The 21,654-nt window shown below is 41.9% G+C and overlaps 1 protein-coding gene across 1 annotated transcript in view; it reads left to right on the forward strand.

The window, feature by feature from the left end:
* JAZF1 (JAZF zinc finger 1) overlaps positions 1–21,654 on the forward strand; it is a 130,199-nt gene that overhangs the window by 74,774 nt on the left and 33,771 nt on the right. The window contains exon 2 of the mRNA XM_083405201.1: positions 1,852–1,924. Within this exon, the coding sequence (XP_083261327.1) occupies positions 1,852–1,924 (73 nt within the window). The remainder of the gene's footprint in view (positions 1–1,851; positions 1,925–21,654) is intronic.

A 21,654-nucleotide genomic window follows, 5' to 3' on the forward strand; every position in this document is an offset into this window, starting at 1 on the left:
GGTTCTAGCGAACCTGTGCAGACGCTACCGTTGTGAACTTAAAGGGGAATGTCTATAAACTCTGCTGATATTTTGGGAACTTGTTAGCACAAGTTGGATTAGGATATAATCTCACAATATATCCTCTCCTGCACCCCAGAACATTCCCACAGGTTGCTCACTGGGGCAAGGTGGTCTGAACATGTGATGCCAATCCTGGCCCGACTGCACTGGCTGCCAATTAGTTTCCAGGCTCAGTTCGGGTTTTGACCTATAAAGCCTTAAACAGCTTAAGATCGCAGTACCTCAAGGAACACTTCTGCCCATACAAACAGACCCAGACCCTGCAATTATCATCTGAGATCCTACTTCATGTGCTTCCCTTTATAAAAGGTTTAGAGTGTGGCAACTAGAAAATTGGCCTTTTCTGCAGTGGATCCCCATTTGTCGAACGCTCTCCTCAGGGAGGCTCTCTTGGTGCCTTCATTACATATCATTTAGTTGCCTGGCAAAAACTTTCTCTTTAGCCAGGCTTTTGGATGATTAAACAATTGATTGCCTTATTAATGTGTTTGTAGAAATGGAGTTATTGGTTTTGGGGGCGGGTGTTGTGCATTTACTATACTCATTCTGTATTTGTATGTTGTAAACCTCCCTGTGATCTTCAGATAGGGTTGCCACATGTCCGGAATTTTCCGGACACAGCCGGAATATGACAGTCGGAAACAGTGTCTGGACACAAATCCCTGCAATGTCTGGGAAAATCCGGACGTATGGCAACCTAGCTCAACAAATTTGCCAAAAAACCTTTTGTGTCTGGGTTTACTTTTTGAAATATGGCAACCCTACTTCAGATGAAGGGCAGTATACACATTTAATTAATAATGATAACAATAACAATAATAATAACACTCCTGGACAAGTGGGGTGTGACAGGGGTCTGTCCTGGGCCTGGTATTATTCAGCATCTTTTGGCTTGTATTAAAAAATAGAGGGTGTTTTCATCAAATTTGCAGATATAAACTGGAAGGTGTACCTAATACTTCAGAAGATAAAATCAGGTTTCATGATGACTTTAACAGATTGGAGAACTAGGCCAAAATGGTTATTCTGCTTGTATCCCCACAAAACTTTTTTTAAAAAATAAATAAATATGTGGTTAAAGTGTAACAGTTGTTCATAATATTGTTAAACAATTTCCCCCACTTTAAAAATTTAGGTAAAAGATTATGCCTAGTTAAAAATGTTGGGTACGAATTTATGACACACCAGGGGGATTCTGCATTCTTAGAGCAGAATTTTATTATAACGTGTTTTAAGAGCCAGCTGTACACTAGGTTACAATAAAGAGTATTTCAGGAGCAATTCCACCATTGGTGGCCTATCCATTTGCTTCACATGCATTACACAATTAATTCACAACACTTTATGGTCCCATAATCTTGCACAACATTTAGCTGGCCAAAAAAACATGATATACTAAATGGCATTCTTTCATCTCATCCATGGAAGGCAGTTCTCAACAGATGCGATTGCACCTCAATAAAGAACCAGTTTGTTTCCTTAACTCTTGTTTTAAGTTTATTTACTTGGGTACGTGTACATTATCAGATGGCTATTTTCTCTGTTTCTATATCATGTCCTATTTGTTTTCCATTTTTGTGATTTAATCCAATTATGACGTGAACTAATAAAAAATCAATCTTTTTTTTAAAAAAATGGTATTCCAGTATGTCTGTTATTTCAGAATGAAAAAATAATCTGTCATGTACGTGATTTGAAAAACCGGGCATCAGATGCCTTTTTTATTCATATGATTTGAATCCTAATTCAATCAAACCCTCTTAATTATATATATATATATTGTTACAGATACAGACCCCCGTGTATTGGAGAAGCAAGAACTACAACAGCCAACTTATGTTGCTCTCAGTTACATTAATAGGTAAGCTGCTTTTATATATAAATATGAGCCTATGTGGCTTTGAATAAAGAGTGCTTTTCTACAGCATCTAATCAGTTAAAGGCTATGGATCTGTTGCAGTGAATTTCTAATGCAATCACAAGGGAATGCGGAGAATATTGCACACTTCTGGAAACATTCACTATTATAGAGTTAAACTTGTAGATATTAACAGTGATCTTTAGGCATTCCCTGCTCCTTTCTGGAATGGCTATTTGATGGACGTCGTTCCCACTTAGAGAACTGTTGATGTTACTTCTGCTTAAATAAGCGCAGTTTAGAAATATTTTCAGGAGCATTTGTACCCATTGCAGATATTTTGGTGAGCTTGAGATGAACTGTAAAAATACTACTAATGGTTTTACGGCTGCTCAACTTCTCAGAGTGTTATACTTGAAGCTCGTCCAAACTTTGAACTAAATATGGTGGTGGTGTTTGTTTTTATATTGCTTTTAAGCAAAAGATAAATTAAAAGAACAATATGTTCCCAACCACCACCATTCAAAAGATTCCCGAAACAGTTGCATCATAGGAACAAAGAGCCCCGCTGATTCAGACTGAGCGCCAATGTAGTCAAGAATCTTGCTTTGCAACTGTGGATAGTCAGATGCCACCAGGAAACCTACAAACAAAGCATGAAGCAGGAGTGGTTAAGCAGTGGCTCTGCTGATGTTGCTGAATTTCAGCTCCCATCAGCACCAGCCAGTATAGTTTGTGTCCAGTGACTAATTCCTGCCCAGCACAAGATGCTTTCTGAGCAGTGCCAACCATCTTTGGGAATGTGCTTGCATGGGAAATGTAGTGTATAGATTCAGGCAATCACAGATAGACTTGGCAACAGTTTCTTCTGCTGCTAAAGTCACTTTTCCAGTGACTATGGATGCGAGAAATGCCTCCTGTTCTATACATTATTGCCCACTGCATGCAATTCCATGAACATGCATTGCTACTTGATTTCTTTTGAAGGGCCCTAAGGATGCAATCATATATACACTTTATCTTGGAGCAAGTCACATTCAGCTTCAATGAGACTTCCTTCTGGCTAAACATGCGTACAATTGCATTCTAAATTAGGTTTCCTGTCATATTGACAAGAGTACTTTGTAATTGGGAATTCCAGTTTTTAAATGTTTGTTTCATTGCATATTGTTAGTAGTTTTCATCTTGCCATCTTTCCTGCTATAAAATCCAATATGTTCCCACTTTTCTCAAAGAAAGAATGGTATCTTGTGTTCTCTTTACTTAATGCACTGTTATTGCTTACAGTTCAGGGAAGGGCTTCCAGTAGCTGCTGGAGTGAATATTTGTGACAAAGCACAGAAACAGCTGGTTCAAAGTAACACGTCACTTGGCAGATAATATTATTTTTTTTGTCTGATCTTATTTTTTTATATGTTGGCAGTGACCAACTGGAATCATGTGTTTTTATTCTTGTAGTCATATATTTACACCCTTCCCTCAGACATGGTTTAGAGAAAGAACAAGACAAACTTCAGATGGTAATTCAAACAATGTGCACAGAAATGAATTTATTTATGAACAAGGGAATGAATGGCTTGTGGTTGTTTTTGTAAAAGGAATAATACTGTTGGGATATTTTTTTGAAGGGGAGGCAAGTTGCAAGAACCAGATAATTCATTCAAAATGTTAATACGTTCGACTTGATAAGATGCAAAGATTAATTTTTATCTCTATAAAATGAAAAATCTGTGAATATACTTTTAAGATGGAAAGCATACCAAATGTGTTCTAAACCTAAGATTTAGTTCTTTTTCTGAGATGGCAAACTGAGCATTATGACCTGAGATTGCAGGTGATGGTTTGCATTATAGCATACTCATCCATTTGAAGATATTTAAAAATCCATGAACATAGAAAGCTAGCATGTCAAGGAGAAGACTAGGCTAGAACTGACAACTAAGTTTCTATGGGGATTTTTTGGTGGTGGTGGTAGGGAGTCCCTGCATGAACTCAGAAGTGGGAGAGTCAAAACACAGGCTTACCATCTCAATGAGAACTAGTCTTAACAAGTGTGACCTACAACAAAACGTAGCATGGGGTGCTCCTGTTCATGGAGCCAGCCAGCCATGCCCCTTTTTAGCTCCACCCACAACAGTCAGTCAGCACTGTGTGGCAAGTGAACATGCTCAGTCCTCATTGGTCTATTTTGGGGGGTTTGTCCCCTTAGTTCCCGCCGAAATGGTGGTGTTTCTTTTCTTTGGTACTTCTTGCAAACTTCAGGGTTCCCTAAGCCTACTGATACCTCCTTTTCGTGCAGGTATAGTGCTGTTTTGGCTGTATAAGGATCCATACTTGAGAAATGAGTTTGTCCTAGCAGTTCGAAAGCAAGTCAAAGTGCAAGTAGATAAATAGGTACCGCTCCGGCAGGAAGGTAAACGGCGTTTCTGTGCACTGCTCTGGTTCACCAGAAGCGGTTTAGTCATGCCGGCCACATGACCCGAAAGCTGTACGCCGGCTCCCTCAGCCAATAAAGTGAGATGAGCGCGGCAACCCCAGAGTTATCCGTGACTGGACCTAATGGTCAGGGGTCCCTTTACCTTTACCTTTATGCCTGTATGGGATTGATCCGTAATTTCTCCTTGAGAAAGTACAGTGTCATTCTGAGGACTGATCATTTTGCATGTGACATTAAACACACACACACTTTTTAGTCTTTTGTGTGATACTCATTCAATACGTAAATGTTGTCTAATGTGTAAACATGTGTTTAATATGTGGTCCCGAGGTATAAAGCCACATAATACAGCAACCTTGCTTAAAACTAAGCAGGTCTGGATCTAGTCAGTATCTTGAAGGGAGACAGTCTGGGAGTCTTCTGTACACAGCCTTGAGTTCCATGATGGAAGAAAGGTGAGAGACACATGTAATTGGCTGGCTGTAATGATTCCAAGCCATCTGCGTTGTGTTTTCACATTATAAGCCTACTGAAGCCTTATTTAGACTGCAGTCCTAAATAGACGGAGAGATTGAAGGCAGTTCCGCTCCCATACCCAGCACCCTCACAGCAAGGTGGAAAGGAAGGCAGACGAACACTTTTGCATTCCTGCACCCATTTGCTAGTTTAACCCCCCCCCCCATTTTTTTATGTTTTCCCATGCAATGTGATGGGAGAGATTTAGACACACTCCTGAGAGTGATTAAATTTCTCCCTGCTTTAGGGGCACTTTGAAGCATTGGAACGGTGTTTAATTCTTGGAAGCAAACTTACTCCCTGGACTTTCCCTATTCTGCCCCCTCCCCTAAATCCTTCTTTTTGGCCCACCAATATTGACGCTAACATTGATATCTAACATTGGCTGATCCAGCCCATCAGTGGCTTTAGCAGCAGCAGAAAATGGGGGTACAATATAGGGTCTCCTGCTCAGAGACTGGATATCGGATAGAGATATCCCATCTATCCCATGTCCCCTGGGGGTGCCCTCCTAGTGGCCATAGGATTGCACTCTTACATGAGTAAATGACATTAAGGCATGCTCGCTTTAACTAACATCTGTATATACACATAGGCCTGGATTTCAGTAGATACAAAAGTGCAAAATGCCTTTTCAAATGCTGCTTTTTTGATTTCCCCATCAATAACAGAAAACTTTGCAGTGGAAATGATTTCCAGTTTCATGTCTGGCCTTTTGCAAACTCAGCTGTTTTAGATAACCAGGGTAAGGTTTAAATAACCAAAGGCCTGTTGCCTATACCGAACATGTACATTGTTAGACGTCCGCCCAATTCTGTTTAAAATGTAAACTTATGATTAAAAGCTCTGCAGTATGAATGGAACTGATTGTCTTTGGCACACAGGTAATAAAATGTTTGGATTTGTTGGTTCCATGAACTTGCTGTGTATCAGGGGAAAGGGTATTTATAGTCCTGAGCATATGGTACATATAAATGGGACTAAAATTAGGCCGTATAAACTTCAAAAATAATAATCTGAGTAAATATCAGAGTGCATTTGTGGCCTTTCTCCATTTTTCATGTATTGCACTCCTTCATTTTTACCAGTATAGAAGGGGTGTTAGTGGACCCCTTAAATTGTTATCCATTCTCCGTGTGTGTGTGTTTACAATTTTTGTGGGATTTGTGGGTTTAAAGTCTCATTGACTGTGATACTTTAGTCCAGATGGTTTTGGCTTTATATAATTTACTTCTTGAATGTGTGGTCTTCTAGTTGGGAAAGCCCTGGTGTGGTACGTGGGGTGAAAGTTGCGTTGCCAACAAATCTTTGTTACAATTTGGGTGGCAAATGTGAGTATGGTGCTTTGCTAATGTTTCACATTACTGGCAAAGCAGAGAGGATCTACACGCTTGGTGTAGGTCCTGAGCAGCAATAATGATTACCAAATGATGTTAAATGTTAAGGAAATGTGATATTTACTCTTCCTTTAAAAAGTCAAGTCTCCATATTGCAAAACCCATCACTCCAGAAACATAACGCATATTCATACTTGATACTAATAGCTCCTGCCAAAATGAAGGAAATCCTCAGTTACTGGTGGTTCATTCTGTCTTGGAAGGTATTGTAGACCCCTCTGCTGTTTGTGTTAGCGGCAAATGGACAGCAGGCTTCTGGAAGATTAAAGTTCTGACAGGAGACGAGAGGCCATCTTGTGTTGACATCTGACATAGTTTGGAAGAGATCATGGTTGCTTATACTTATAGGTTATGCTACCAGTACAAGCTGCACAGTCTCAGAATATTATTCACCAAACTGATGGGTTGATGCTCAGTTTCTATCAAACAGGTTTAAAGCACAACATGGATTTGCAGGAAGGGTTACGGTGGTCTCTCTCCCCCCTGCCCCCCAATGTTTGGATACTAATGGAAATGTAAAACTCATTTGGGTTGCTCCTGCTGACCCCCACTCTTCGCACATTCAAAGGTTCCATTTGAAAAGACCCTATGCACACACAGACGTGTGTTCTGATACCCTTGACCCTATACACGTGTACATGTGTTCACTTTTGGGCTCCTTGCAAATGAATTCAGGGAGAAAAGCAGCAGCTTAATGGTAGAACAAAGGCTTTACATGCAAAAGATTTATTGTTCAGCCTCCCTATCTCAAGGTATAGCTGGGAAAGACCCCTGTCTGAAACTCTGGACAGCTTGGGCAGTCATTGGGTCTGACTCAGTATTGTGATAGAAATTCAGAGGTGTTTTCTGGCTTCCCATAAGAATAGACACAGCTTTTTATAAATATATAAAATTACTACACTGGTACCTCGGGTTAAGTACTTAATTCATTCCGGAGGTCTGTACTTAACCTGAAACTGTTATTAACCTGAAGCACCACTTTAGCTAATGGGGCCTTCCTGCTGCCGCTGTGCCGCCGGAGCCCGATTTCTTTTGTTATCCTGAAGCAAAGTTCTTAACCTGAAGCCCTATTTCTAGGTTAGCAGAGTGTGTAACCTGAAGCGTATGTAACCCGAGGTACCACTGTATTTATACATTTGTGTGTGTGTGTGTGTGTTTTTAAACTACAGTTGAGGCCCATAGCTGTTAGGCTGCTGAATGGAAAATAATATAGTGCAACTGACTTTCAGGGTTGGTGTGTTGTGCGACAAGCACACAGAGTGCAATGAGATAGAGTGTTTGTGGTGGGGGGGAGGAAGGCTCAGTTAATTTCATTGTACACAGGTTGTACATTGATAATAAAGGTATTATTATTATCTAACTACAGTCTCCCATAAATTGTCAAGCAAGCTTTATGCTTGTAGTGGAGAAAATACAGACCTCTAGACTGTACAATGGCTGCAGTCTGTTGCACATTTGCCCATGCTTAACCCTCAGTGGGGTTTGTGACAACAACTGTGTGCTGTATTTGCAATTAGTCTATGTGAGGGGAAATCCGATTGTTTGAAGAATACAATCAGAAATTATTAGTATCACAATGAAGAAGAGAAGAAGAAGAGTTTGGATTTGATATCCCGCTTTATCACAACCCGAAGGAGTCTCAAAGCAGCTAACATTCTCCTTTCCCTTCCTCCCCCACAACAAACACTCTGTGAGGTGAGTGGGGCTGAGAGACTTCAGAGAAGTGTGACTGGCCCAAGGTCACCCAGCAGCTGCATGTGGAGGAGGAATGGAGACGCGAACCTGGTTCCCCAGATTACGAATCTACCGCTCTTAACCACTACACCACACTGACTCTCAATGTTCCTGAAAGTCTCATTAATAACAATTTGGACAGTTACATAAGAATTGACAGTATTTGGTGATTCCTGTCCAAATCTATTTGACTTTGAATATATGGCTATGGGTATTACTTGCAATTAATTGCTTAGGATAAAGGCAACTTTGCACACCATGACTAAAGAAGAGCCATGCTATGTAATTCTCAGTTCCAAAATCTTTTCCGTTTGTGTCTCAAGCGGTTGGAATTCATCACTCTTACTGTGTTACAAGTCTGTTGGGACTTTTAAAACTGCTTATTCAGATTTTACTGTTTTGGACCTACAAGAGCTTGTTGCATTAACTTGTAGCTTGGAAAGGAATGAAAGAATTTTACAGTATTTTTAAAATAACTGCCTAGTAAATTATTGCAATAAAAGATCAAATTTTCTCAGTATCATCTTTTCAAAGAAAAGGGTGGCATCCAGCTACGTTTTACTCAGAGAAGACCCATTTAAATGATTGGAGATGACTGAGTTAGGTGCATTAATTTCAGTGTGTGTCTACTTTAAGTAAAACTTGATTGAATACCACCGAAAATCATCAGGTTGGTATGCAGGAGGACATGAAAATCAGGTTTCAGTTGAGCTTAAATGGAAGAATAGCTATATGTGCTTGTTTCTGTTCTTTGAAAAAACTTAGATCCATTCCCAACAAATCTGAGGGTCAGCAAATAACCCCAAATTCCCTAAAACACTGTCGCTATTCTTTTGCTTAACTGGTTAGCAGTGGAGATTTGATTTACAGCGAAAAGAGTGTTGGGGAAACCCAGCCAGATGGATGGGGTTAAAATAATTTATTATTATTATTATTATTATTATTATTATTATTATTAGGAAAGGATGTGTCCCCCACCCTCTTATTTCCACTGCCCTTATGTGCTATTATGTAGCGTGCCAGGAGGAAAGCTTTGATGTGGTTTTCTGAAGTACTTCTATAGTGACAGAATAACCCCTGGGGAGATTACACACCCACCACACTGGGGCAGCCTTCTTCCTTTGTGTTCCCACCCCTGCTAGCCAGTAAATGAATGCTATTTTAGCGTTGGGGACCGTTGAAGAGGGTTTGTTGGGATGGAACGACAGGTGTATGTATGTGAAGGAATTCTTCTCCGGCTCAGATTAAGAATCTGAGAATTTGTAAAGCTTGCCTCTCTTTTGAGGGGTTTTTTCAAGCCCAGTTTGGGAGAAGTTTGCTGGCATCTGTTATGAATATATGGAGCTGCCAACTCTTCCGCCCATGCAGAACCCTTTACATAAACAGACAGGAAAGCAAGCAGCTTTCCCAATAGCTGCGTTTTGGGTATGTCTTTGTCGGTTTCGTTGCTGTTTTTATTCCCTGAGGGAACATAAGAAGAGTCCAAGTGGATCACGCCAAAGGCCTGTTCTCAGTGGTCAACCAGATGCCTATGAGAAGCTTGCAAGCTTCTAAGTGCGACAGTACTCTCCCCACTTGTGAAGGTCTGCTTGGTTGATTGTGGAGAGCCAAGAAAAACATGGAAATAAACATGAACCATGGTCAACATGGCTTGCATACTGTGAATCCAGATCACTAACTCCATCACTTCATGGAGACTCTAGATTTTACCATTCTACTGCTCTGCCCCATGTTGTGGTGGCTCTTGTTTTTCTTTTTTATATTATCTCTAGATGCACAACCCCACCTTTTAAAAATTATATGTAGGATCCCTTGCCACATGCACCTTTGCTATTTCAAATTCATCCTTTTCTTATCCCTTTTATATATCACTGCTGCAGTGCTGGCATTTAGTTACAAATAACTTTTCCCCCATTCCACTTTTACCAATACATACAGTGACTGGGTTTAGACATGGAACAAACAGATCAGGAGACATATTTAAAAGTAAAATGAATGCATGTTAATTTATTAAAGCTTAATAATATAACAGGAGTTTTTTCAGTAAAATGCAAAATAATGCCATGTGCAATATTTGTTTTAAGATTGGTACTGTTACTTTACAATAAAGTAATACACTTGGCTTATCTAAACCAATAGCCAGTTGTTCTTAAGCTCTCCTCCCACAGTTAACTCACTGTATGCAGAACTTGAATAATCCTGAAGTGTTCACCCCGGTTGATTTACAGGCTTCACTGAGGTCTGCACCCAAAACATTGTTGTTTTTCTAAGAGAATAATCACGAACTGACAATCTGATCTCGGCTCCCCTGGAGGACTGCTGCTGGAGTCTTTTTTCCTCCCTGCAAACCTTCTCAGCTTCACCCTCTGGTCATTTCAGCTCTTAATGCCCTGGCTTCTTCTTGAACAGCTGCCTGCTGTCATAAGGATCGCTCAGCCCTTCTCTGGCTTGTGACTGCTTCTTCAGCTCTTACCCACACCCTTTTCTGCATCTCGTTCTCAGTCCCTCTATGACCATCTCCCTCCAAACGCTGTCCCTGCCCTTTTATTCTCTTCAGCCAGAACTCTCTAACCAATCACAAGGTGTGTCCCCCCCCCCGAAAATTAGACATCCCATTGGACCAATGAGCTTATAAAGGACCAATGAGCTTATAAAGGAATGTCCGCTAAAGGACCTATCACTGCTTGACCTTTGGGATTCTACTGATTCATATAAAAGCTGAGTTCTACAGCCAACTGTTGTGATGGGAAACCTGACAAGATAATAGGCCTCTCTTTAGTAACTGTACCAGCACAGTTATTTCTTGGAAAACTGCCAACTGAAATAATCCCTTTGCCCTGTACCTTCCTGGATTCAGCTGGGGCTAAACTGCCAATCTTTTTCTTCTTATTCATTTAACCATTTACAAACCAAGATGTTTTTCATACTTGAACAGCATCTTTACATTTAAACTTCTCTCGTAATGTTACAGTTACGGTACTTCATAGATACCCATTAGGGGTTGGTGAAACTGCTACTAGTCAAATGTTCTTCCCATCTTCTCCCTCTTTCTCCAAGTTCCTCTGTGGTGATGTCTCTGTTGTCCACATTTAGTGTAAGGTTAATAAGACAATATTCAGATTTCCCATATAAGGAGTTGAATGTATAGTGTGTAGTTATTTTCACCTTCAATATTGAGGGTTGTTTTGCTGTTTTTTACTTTGTTTACATTGTGGTTTTAGGTAGTATCTTTTAAACTATATTTTGTAAACTGCTCTAGGACCCTGGTTGGTTGGTTGGATGAAGGATGGTTTAAAAGCTGGATGTCAGGGAATGGACTGAGGGGGATTGGACTGAGGAGGAATGGTGGAGACCGCCCCCTCTCCCTGAACCTTCAAGAGAACAGGAAGGCAGTATTGATTTACAGCAGTGGTTTGAGGGTCACAGCTCAGAGACAGGTGAGCAGAAGAGTTGGGAGGTGTTGGGCGAAGAAAAGGGGGAGACAGAAACAGAGCAGCCAGCTGACACGTTGTCACTGGAAAGCATTCCCGACACACACCCCCTTCTCCCAGAACCTGGCGTGCTTTGAAAGTGGAAGAGCAAATGACTTAGAGACAATTAGCCCCTGGCAGCCACCGTTAGGCGAAGTGTTGTTGCGGGGGGGGGGGGAGCTCAGTTGGAGCAACGCCATTATCCGATCATCTCTGTGAATCTTGAATATACATTAGTAAGAACTTCTTGTTTCTCCCATTTCTGGCATCCAGCCGTGAGGGATCAGATTCCTTGAAGTCTGAAACTGAATGAATGAATCTCTGTCTCATAATACTGTACCCTGACTTTGATCGTGCACAGTCAGGGGCTGGGTCATGAATGTCTGACCAGCAGTACCAATAACTGGAGTAAAGTGCCTGGTGCTTACCCACAAAAGTGGCTTGTACTTTTCTTTATCTTCAATAGTCTCCCATACCCCCTGGTATCTACACTGGTCATTACATCACTTTGAGATTTGTGTAGAGCTTGTGCTGATTAGGAACGCAGGCTAGCTAGAAGGTAAACTAAGCAGTGGAAAGATGGGTGGTGAAAAATAAGTTGAGCTTGGCTCCTGGCAAGATGGAGTAATTCACATGTATGAGAACTTGGTCAATTACCTACCCTGGATGGGACTGCATACTGTCCAACATTTTCTCACCCAAATCTGGGGAGACACACACACACACACACACACACACCATACTTTTTGAGTTTGGTCAGTCAACCAGCTCCAAATATATGATAAAAGTAAAGGGTAAAGGTACCCCTGCCCATCAGGGCCAGTCGTGTCTGACTCTAGGGTTGCGCGCTCATCTCGCTCAAGAGGCCGGGAGTCGGCGCTGTCCGAAGACACTTCCGGGTCACGTGGCCAGCATGACGAAGATGCAACTGGTGAGCCAGCACCAGCGCAGCACACGGAAACACTGTTTACCTTCCCGCTAGAAAGCGGTCCCTATTCATCTACTTGCACTTAGGGGTGCTTTCGAACTGCTAGGTAGGCAGGAGCTGGGACCGAACAATGGGAGCTCACCCCGCTGTGGGGATTTGAACTGCCGACCTTTCGATCAGCAGGTCCTAGGCTCTGTGGTTTAACGCACAGTGCCACCCGTGTCCCAAAATATATGATACAAAGCCCTTAACAACTTGGGACCAGGTTACCTGCCAGGTTGTCTCACCTCATATATGCCCACTTTACCGCTTCAAGTCTGTGGAACATGCAAAAGAGAGAGAATGAAAGAGCTGGAAAAAGAGAATGAAAGAGAGAGAATGGATGTTCAAGGGGAAATGATAAGGTTTAAGTGCAACCTGAATGCAAAATTAGGCCATGTTAAACTTGTGAAACATTTGAATTCAGTATTTGCCACACTAATATGACATACTACTGTCACAAAGATCAGGCCATTACATTAGGCTCATTTATTTTAAAAGAAAAAACAACGCCATTCTGAAATGTCAGCTTTCCAGACTTACCTAGAATTTGAAACACTTCTCACCTTTATTTTATGGAACTGTTGTATTTGAGCCAAATATCTCTCTCTTACTGGTAGTCTCATGGTGAAAAGTGCGCTATATATCTGAAAGAGAGACGGCAGTTCTAAATCAGTTCTATTGTCTTGAGATAAATCCCTCTTCTCTTGCTCTCCTCCATTTATTCAATCAGTAGGTGTAGGATCTTAGTCAATGATCACAGCCCCATCCCTTGGAATTCACTCCATAGGTCAGAGGTGAGAACAGCCATATTGACTCCTTTATATGAGCAGGAAACCAACCTAACTAGGGCGGAGAGGGTGAAGTGGCTGCTGAGTAGTACCCACAATTTTACAACTTTATTAATAGAGTTGTTCTCCATTAATAAAGTTGTTCTTCTCTGACAGCTAGGAAGATTAGGGCAAAGAAATCAGATTAATTAGCAATTAATTGTAAAGCGGACTTGGATATCTAACGTACACAATCCATACATGACTCCCTTCTATTTTATCTGTCCTTGTGGTTTTACTGTATATTTAGTGTCTGTCGATGTCATGGCTTCTGACTAGCAGTGGCGCCCGGTGCACTGCACACACCCCCATCCCTGCCTTCCTTTGCTACTGCCAACACATCACCCCCCCCTCGATCTACTCCCCCCCCCCCCCGGCTTCAAATCCAGGATTGTAATAAGGCTCTCCAGTGAGGGCTCTGTGATGACGTTCTTATGTGTTTATCATAGAGAGTGATATGTGGCCTTTGCTTCCTTCCAACTTGCTGGTTCAAAAAAGTGTCATTGATGCACACTCTCACGTGCATGAGCATGGCGTCTACAAACACCCATCTCTATTTAATTGTTACCTACTCTTTGTTTGGTAGGACAAAGCTCTTAATAGTTGCTGGTTTTATGTACATGAAAACTACTCTCATTAAGCTGAATGATGAGTTGGCAGGGGTAGTAATACTTATGCTTAAATTCTATTCAGATAGCTGCAATCGTAAATGTATATATATATTTTTCTACCAAGAAAATAGTGCTATTCTATCTCTGTGTCCTATATTCAGAGGTTGTTCTTCAGCTTATTAAATACAGGTGGGATATGGACTTTGTTACTCAAACCAAGAGGTCCAGCAGAGACTAGAGATTAAAGGAACTACCACTGACTCTGGGTTGTTGAGCTCCCAGTGATTGCAACTGCAGTCCATTATTGTCTTGTTGCTGAAGTTCTGTTGCTGGCTTGCTTCATCATTTTGTCAGTTCACTAATAAGGAGGTCACCACAGGTACAGAATCCTGGATTTATGTGTGGCAGATGATAAAGCATTATGGGAAATCTGCCTCTAAGAAGAGGCTGTTGATGCGTGTTGCAACTGGCACCCATTCTATGGCTCCATAATTGACAAGAAATGCTATTATTAAGCAGGTCTGTTCAGATAATTAGCATTCAGGGTTGCATTTTTAATCAGACTTGAGTCAGATAATTTATCACAGAAGTAGCAAGCTGTCAGGGTCATACAATAAATACTCATTAAAGATGAATAAAGATTAAGTGCAGCCTGAAACAAAATTAAGCAAAGTAGTACTTAGGAATCGTTTCACTTCAATATTTGCTGATAATAATTTGATGTGATATTGGCAAAAAGATCAGGTCTCTGTGTTGAGCTCATTTGTGGACGAGGTGATAATATTGTGCTGAGGTGTCTGTTCAGCATCTATCTGAGGCTGAAACACTCATAATTGATTGCAAAAAAAGAATATTAATTTTGAAAAGCTGATTTAGTATGACTGCTCCAGCAGTAACTGGAGTCCTTCTGTAATAAGTTGACACATTAAAGAGAGAAGTGTTCCGTCTTGAAAGCAGAACTAATTTGTTAGCATTAGCAAGCTTCTGCACTTTGAATTCAGTGCAACTCTCTTATCTTCAATAGGTTCACACATGAACAGTTTGTGGCACTTTCAAATGGCTTCCAGTTAATTAAAAAGACACAGCATTCAAATATGTCCTGACAATAACACAGTACTAAGGGGTTTTGTTTTTGTTTTTTTTAGAAGCATCTAGAGGCTAAGAATATTGTAGGTGTAACAACACGACCTCAAATACAAATATAGGCTGTAAACTGTTGGTAAGGTCTCCTGTGTGAACCCCCTTTACTTCAGTGGGACTTGTGAAGAAAACTTTCCATTTGGATTATGCCTACAGTCGTACCAATAGAAAGGAATAACACGAAAGCCCCTAAAATATTCCATGAAGAGGAGAGTATTCTTATTATGGGAATTAAGTTTTAAAAGCTGCTCTATGGAATGTTGGAATAACTCTCATAATTGTTTAGGGGGGTTGATCCTAAATGCTTTTGTCATTTGTAGAGCAGCCTCCCTGATTTGGTACTTCCACCCAGTGTGTAGGTGGCAGAGCCAGCAGGGGCCATGTTGATGTGCCCGGGGCCAGAGAGTCCATCTTCATGCAATTGGGAATTGTATGAGCACCCAAAGAAGACTATAGTGTACTCACATGCTGAGGATATTTTATAGCAAACTAAAGTAAAATACTTTGGGACGCGGGTGGCGCTGTGGGTTAAACTACAGAGCCTAGGACTTGCCGATCAGAAGGTTGGCGGTTCGAATCCCCGCGACAGGATGAGCTCCCATTGCTCAGTCCCTGCTCCTGCCAACCTAGCAGTTTGAAAGCACCTCAAAGTGCAAGTAGATAAATAGGTACTGCTCCGGTGGGAAGGTAAACGGCATTTCCGTGCACTGCTCTGGTTCGCCAGAAGCAGCTTAGTCATGCTGGCCACATGACCCGGAAGCTGTACGCCTGCTCCCTCGGCCAATAAAGCGAGATGAGTGCTGCAACCCCAGAGTTGGCCACAACTGGACCTAATGGTCAGGGGTCCCTTTACCTTTTTAAAGTAAAATAAAAAGGGTACAATCCTGTTCTCTTTACTTAGAGATAAGCCTGATTGAACTTCCCCCCCCCCCCAAACCTGATGTAATGTAGAGCCTGAACCAGGGGTAGACAACCTAAGGCCCAATCGCCATCTCAATCCAGCCCGTGGACGGTCCGGGAATCAGCGTGTTTTTACATGAGTAGAATGTGTCCTTTTATTTAAAATGCATCTATGGGTTATTTGTGGGGCACAGGAATTCATTCATTTTTTCCTCAAAATACAGTCCGGCCCACCACATGGTCTGAGGGATGGTGGACCGGCCCACGGCTGAAAAAGGTTGCTGACCCCTGGCCTAAACAGTGAATCGGGAAGATCCCAGTTCTCTCTCCTGCCATGATCTTACTGTTAGCTTTAGGCAAACAACTCACTGAACTTCTGTTTCCCCATTTGCAGTAGGGGTGGCAACACTATTGACCTCCTTCCAGGGGCAGAGGAAGGGGTGTGTGGTGGGGATGGTCCGCCCTGGATGTCACCACTGAGGGGGTTGACAAAATGCCGGGTGGCACTCACTGAGGAGCCTGCAGCGTGCCTGAGCCATGCGTCTTGCGCTGCTCCAAACGGTCCGCCCACCGCTTCCCCCTCAGCTGTAGAGCGGCTGAGTGGGAGGAGGCAGGCAGACTCCTCAGAGGCCCCCGCAGAGTGTCCTGCCCCGGCTCGCCCCAGGCGTCTGATCTGTTTGCTCCACCACTGCTTCCTTCATAGGATTGTTCTTAGGATTACAACCAAAAAAAGTATGTGACACACTTTGAGTACTTGCTAGCACTATGCAAATGTTCAGTATCATCATCATCTTTATCACCATTCTTACTAACCAAACATGCGGATGATTGAAGTTCATGTCTAATTTTGCAGTTCGCGTATCTGTCAGATTCTGAGATTTTTTTTTACTTCTCATTTGAAAGGATTATTGCCTTTCATTAACTGTGCCCTTTCTTGTGCTTCATTCAGATGGTGGGCTATCCAAGTTTACATGTTGTGTAAGATAGAAGGCTTTATCACACTGAAGAATGATCTTCAGGTCTAATGCTTACTTCTTAAACATGGATAGTTAAGCTGTCATAACAGTTTGCATTGGTGTAAACTGTATTAATGTGCATCTTGAAATAATTAGGGTTGCCATACGTCTGGAATTTCCCGGATATATCCAGAACACTGCATTCAGCAGCAGCGTCCAGGCAGAAATTGGCTAAATATCTGGGGAAATCCATACATATGGCAGCCTATGTTGATTGATTTCCCATAAATATAGCTCAAAAACAACTTTGAACAAAAGTTCAAAGTTCAAAAGAACAAAAAAAAAAAGCCCAACAAATTTGCAACACCCCCTCCCCCCAAAAGCAGCTCAACAACTGTGCCAAAAGGAAGCTCGGTGGCTTTTCTGTCTGGATTTTCACTATTTGAAATATGGCAACCCTAGAAAAATTGAAATTGTAAAGCAAAAGCCACCTGACAGGTGCTTCTACATCTCTAAAGATGAGTTTAAAATGATCAGAGAGATGGATATTCATAATAAAACGAGTGTCTGTTTTGTGAAATTTTGGGTGGAATAAAGAATGAATTCACTTTATTTATTCTTGGAAAAACTCATACATTCACCAAGGACTATATCAAACTGTTTCCCTGCACTGACAGAAATATCTTTGATCCAGAGTGAATTGAAATGAGGAGGAGGTGGTTTTTGCAAATTCCCCTTTCTCCTGAATCCTCTTACTATGTTGCAGAGCAGGTGTGTCCCTCAATCCTCTGGGTCAAATAACTTTCTATCAGATGAAGGAACACAACTGGATGCACCCTTTATTGTATTGTTTTGTAAATGTCATTCTACTGAGAGGAAAATAGTTAATCTTAGTCTATCTCTAGTATTAGTTCTCATTAAGTGCTAGTGACACATTTCCCCCCCTAAACCAATTTTTGACAATATTTTCCTTGTATGATCTTTTACATTTCCTTCCCACGATGCATGCTAATGCCAGAATTACTGCTGGCACACTTGTGTTTGGGAATTATCCTGTAATTCTGGGAAGGATACTTATTTTAAAAAGGAGTGCAACAACACTCAAACTTTGGTTGTGCCAGCTGGGTGAGAAACAGCAACAGGCAGCAAAAGCCTATTTTCCATTCCCAACAAGCCTTGTCACATAACTTCTTCTTTTTTAGTGAGCTGTCTGAAATGCTTCCAGCAATACAGTGGTTTTAGTAACTATCATTAAAAATAATATATCACCCATTTCTTTGCACTGGGACATACAGACCATCCACAGTTTCTTATCACGGTTGTTTTGTTCTTTAATAAAGTTCAGGTCTGGAAAGTAAACAAAAGGTTAAAATGTTCTTAAGAAATTTGCCTAATACACACCCATTAGACACTAATAATGGAATGTTAGAAAGAAATAGGAATTACCCTCTGCACCTTCAGTTCCAAACACAGATACAAAGGGATAAATTTGCATCAAGCAGTCTGCTTTCTAATCTCAAACAGAAGTGTAAATCAGATGTTAAACCATCAACCACCTAAAAGAACAAGTATATTTAAGCTTCTGTGTGGTGATTTGAAATACCGGATTTCAAAAATATTGTGCTGGCAAATCGCAACGTGTCTCCTTTTGGTGGGGGGGGAACCAATACACTGGTTTTAACATCTAATTTCCTGTCCTTATCTTCTTTTTGCCAGCTCACAGTAAGAAGCATTGGAGGAAAGTCTCCTTTTCTTTCCTGACTTAAATATTCCCAGGGAGGTTTTCCCCCCACTACAACTGGCTAGCCCATTATGTCCTTAAGTCTGCCAAGCTTGCCAAAACTCAGCAGGTAGCCCACATGGTATGCATTTCTGTGTGAGAAAGCTTGTCCTGATGTGGACAAGATGTGTTTTTAAATTAAAAAAAAACCCTGCAACTGGCCCAAAAGTGCTTAAAAAAATCATCTCCTCTAAAATCTGGACAGATACAAAGAATGGTGCTGATCAAACATTTTTGTAGGCTGATTGTATCAGTTATAATGATGCATATAGCCCAGAGAAGAGAAATGTGGTTTCCTAAATTGATTTCTACATGACACATTCCTATTTAGTGGACTTTTAAAAAAAAAATAAAAAAAATCCTGTAGTATGAATAGAACTGTTTTTCTCCTGCAAGTCTGCATATGTTGGAATTTCATGCCGAACCTGCTGAGTGACACACAATTATGAGGATTCAGTTATATTTTAAAGGAAATTTCTAGCCTTCAGAGTCAGACTCGTGGAAAATTGGCTTGGAAACCTTCAGACAGTACCTGCACGTCAGGCCCTCGAGTCAGGTTTATTTATTACGATTGTTTATTTGAAGAATTTTTTACCTCACTTCTCAGCCGAAAAGGCTCCCAGAGTGGCTTACCTAAGGCAACAAAAACAAGACAGACTGCCTGCAGGCTTACAGTTTAAGACACGACATAAAAGCAAAAATGGAGGCGGAGGAGGGAGAAGTCAAGAAAACCGAGGTGCAGTTCTTACAGTTACATGGTAGTTCCTATAATGACTAGCTGGTATTCAAAGTGTTTGGGGATTGGTGTAGCCCTGATGCCCGACTCTGATGGAATGGCTGCTGCCAGGTGACGTAGAGGAAGAGAGGAGCCTGATGTAGTTAGCTTGTCTGCAGAAGCGCCAGCTTCTCCAGAGGAATGAGGAGCCCTGACATTGCAAGGAGACAGGGGGCAGAGCTGAACGCCCTCTCAAAATTGAGGGGCCCCAGCTTCCTCAAAAAATATGTTCAGGGTGCCAAGACTGCCTCAGACCCTAGCAGTCGGCACCTATGCTTCTCTGCATATTTATTTGCTGGTTGTAAGGCAGTTAAAAGGGACGTGGGTGGTGCTGTGGGTTAAACCACAGAGCCTAGGACTTGCCGATCAGAAGGTCAGCGGTTCGAATCCCCGCGACGGGGTGAGCTCCCATTGCTCGGTCCCTGCTCCTGCCAACCTAGCAGTTCAAAAGCACGTCAAAGTGCAAGCAGATAAATAGGTACCGCTCTGGCAGGAAGGTAAATGGCATTTCTGTGCGCTGCTCTGGTTTGCCAGAAGCGGCTTAGTCATGCTGGCCACATGGCCCAGAAGCTGTACGCCGGCTGCCTCAGCCAGTAAAGTGAGATGAGCGCCGCAACCCCAGAGTTGGCCGTGACTAGACCTAATGGTCAGGGGTCCCTTTACCTTTAAGGCAGCTAAAGCCTGAGGGACTAGGCAAGCTTAAAGACCAGCAAGGAGGGAAGACCTAATGACCTTGTGTTGACCAGTATTGCTCAACCTTGGGTCGCAGGTGTTACTGGACTACAACTTCCACCATACACTTAGTCAATGCTCAGGGATGAAGGTGGTTGCAGCCTGGCAATATCTGAAGACCCAAAGTCGAAGAACAGTGGTCTAGACTGAGGGAAGGCAGCAGGTCTGGGAGATTTATGTCAGTTGGTGGTGCTATAGTGGTCACCTGACTCCCCACAACAAGAGGCTTATGTGCATATGCCAGCTGGAACTGTTGGCCATTCCCTTATGTAGCCAGCAGCCTTGGTGGTTCAGGGTACAGAGAGCCTTGTCTATATAGTTCCTGATTCAAGCCCAGGGCTGCTCCCACTAGAGCTATAAAGTTCTTAGGCAGGAATCTCTAGGTCCTGCCTGCCAATCATGCTCTCCCAGTGTTACCACTTAATTTAGCATTATGTCTCTCATTAGCATCTCACCATTTTACCAAACCCCCATTGTTCTGCAAAACACAAATTCTTAGGGTGGTATTCAATGCTAGTCTTATGCAGGGTAGACCCATTGACGTTAATAGTCAAGACTAACCTAGGTTAAATTAATTTCAGTGTTTCTACTCTAGGTAGGACTTAGTTGAATACAACCCTTTGCCATTTTCTTGTTTGGTTCTGTATGGACAAGCCAGAATGAGACAAGAGTGAAGTGTTGGGTTCATACACTTCCCTGTTCTCCTCCTTCCACGCAGCTATGAGGAGGTTCTTCACCAGAGCTTATTTTTGCATTTACTGAATCCTGCTTAGCATTATGCCCACACCAGGAATCCTGGTTTAAAACAAACTGATAAGTTTTGACAGGTCAGCTTCAAGCCATTGATTATGAGACTGGCTTATTAAATTAATGGTTTAGCATTATGTGTGAACACAGCCATTGTTTGTTTTAACTATTTATATCTCACCTTTTATGGCATAGGATTAGATGCAGACTAAGCTAGGGCTTATCTACACTTACCTTTTGCCTCACTCTTTCCAGGCACAGGTCCACGCTTAAAAGCTCTGTGTCGGAACAGTTTTTTGTTTTTCTTTTGCCATGAGTTTTCCTGGTGAAAACCCTGCTTTTTAATGCTCAGTCAGAGCATATGTCAATTCGGGTTCTCTGCAGATTGACGTTTGCTCTGACTGACCTTCAGAGAGTGGGGTTTTCATGGGGAGCAAAAAAGGGGTGCTTGAATACGAAGTTTTAAAGCATGCACCATGCCTGGAAAGAGCAGAGGAAAAATAGGTGTGGAACTGAGGTACCAGTGAAATCAATAGTGAAAAGTTAATCATCACTTAGGTCCTATTGAAATTAATAGGTCTTAAGTACAAGAAAGCTAGGCGGCAATTCTCTGCTCATTTACCTGGGAGTAAGTCCTATTAAGAGGGATGCGGGTGGCGCTGTGGGTTAAACCACAGAGCCTAGGACTTGCCGATCAGAAGGTGGACGGTTCAAATTCCCACGACTGGGTGAGCTCCCATT

Source organism: Podarcis tiliguerta (genome assembly GCF_965153285.1).
Source record: "Podarcis tiliguerta genome assembly, chromosome: 12".
NCBI classification, from domain to species: Eukaryota; Metazoa; Chordata; class Lepidosauria; order Squamata; family Lacertidae; genus Podarcis; species Podarcis tiliguerta.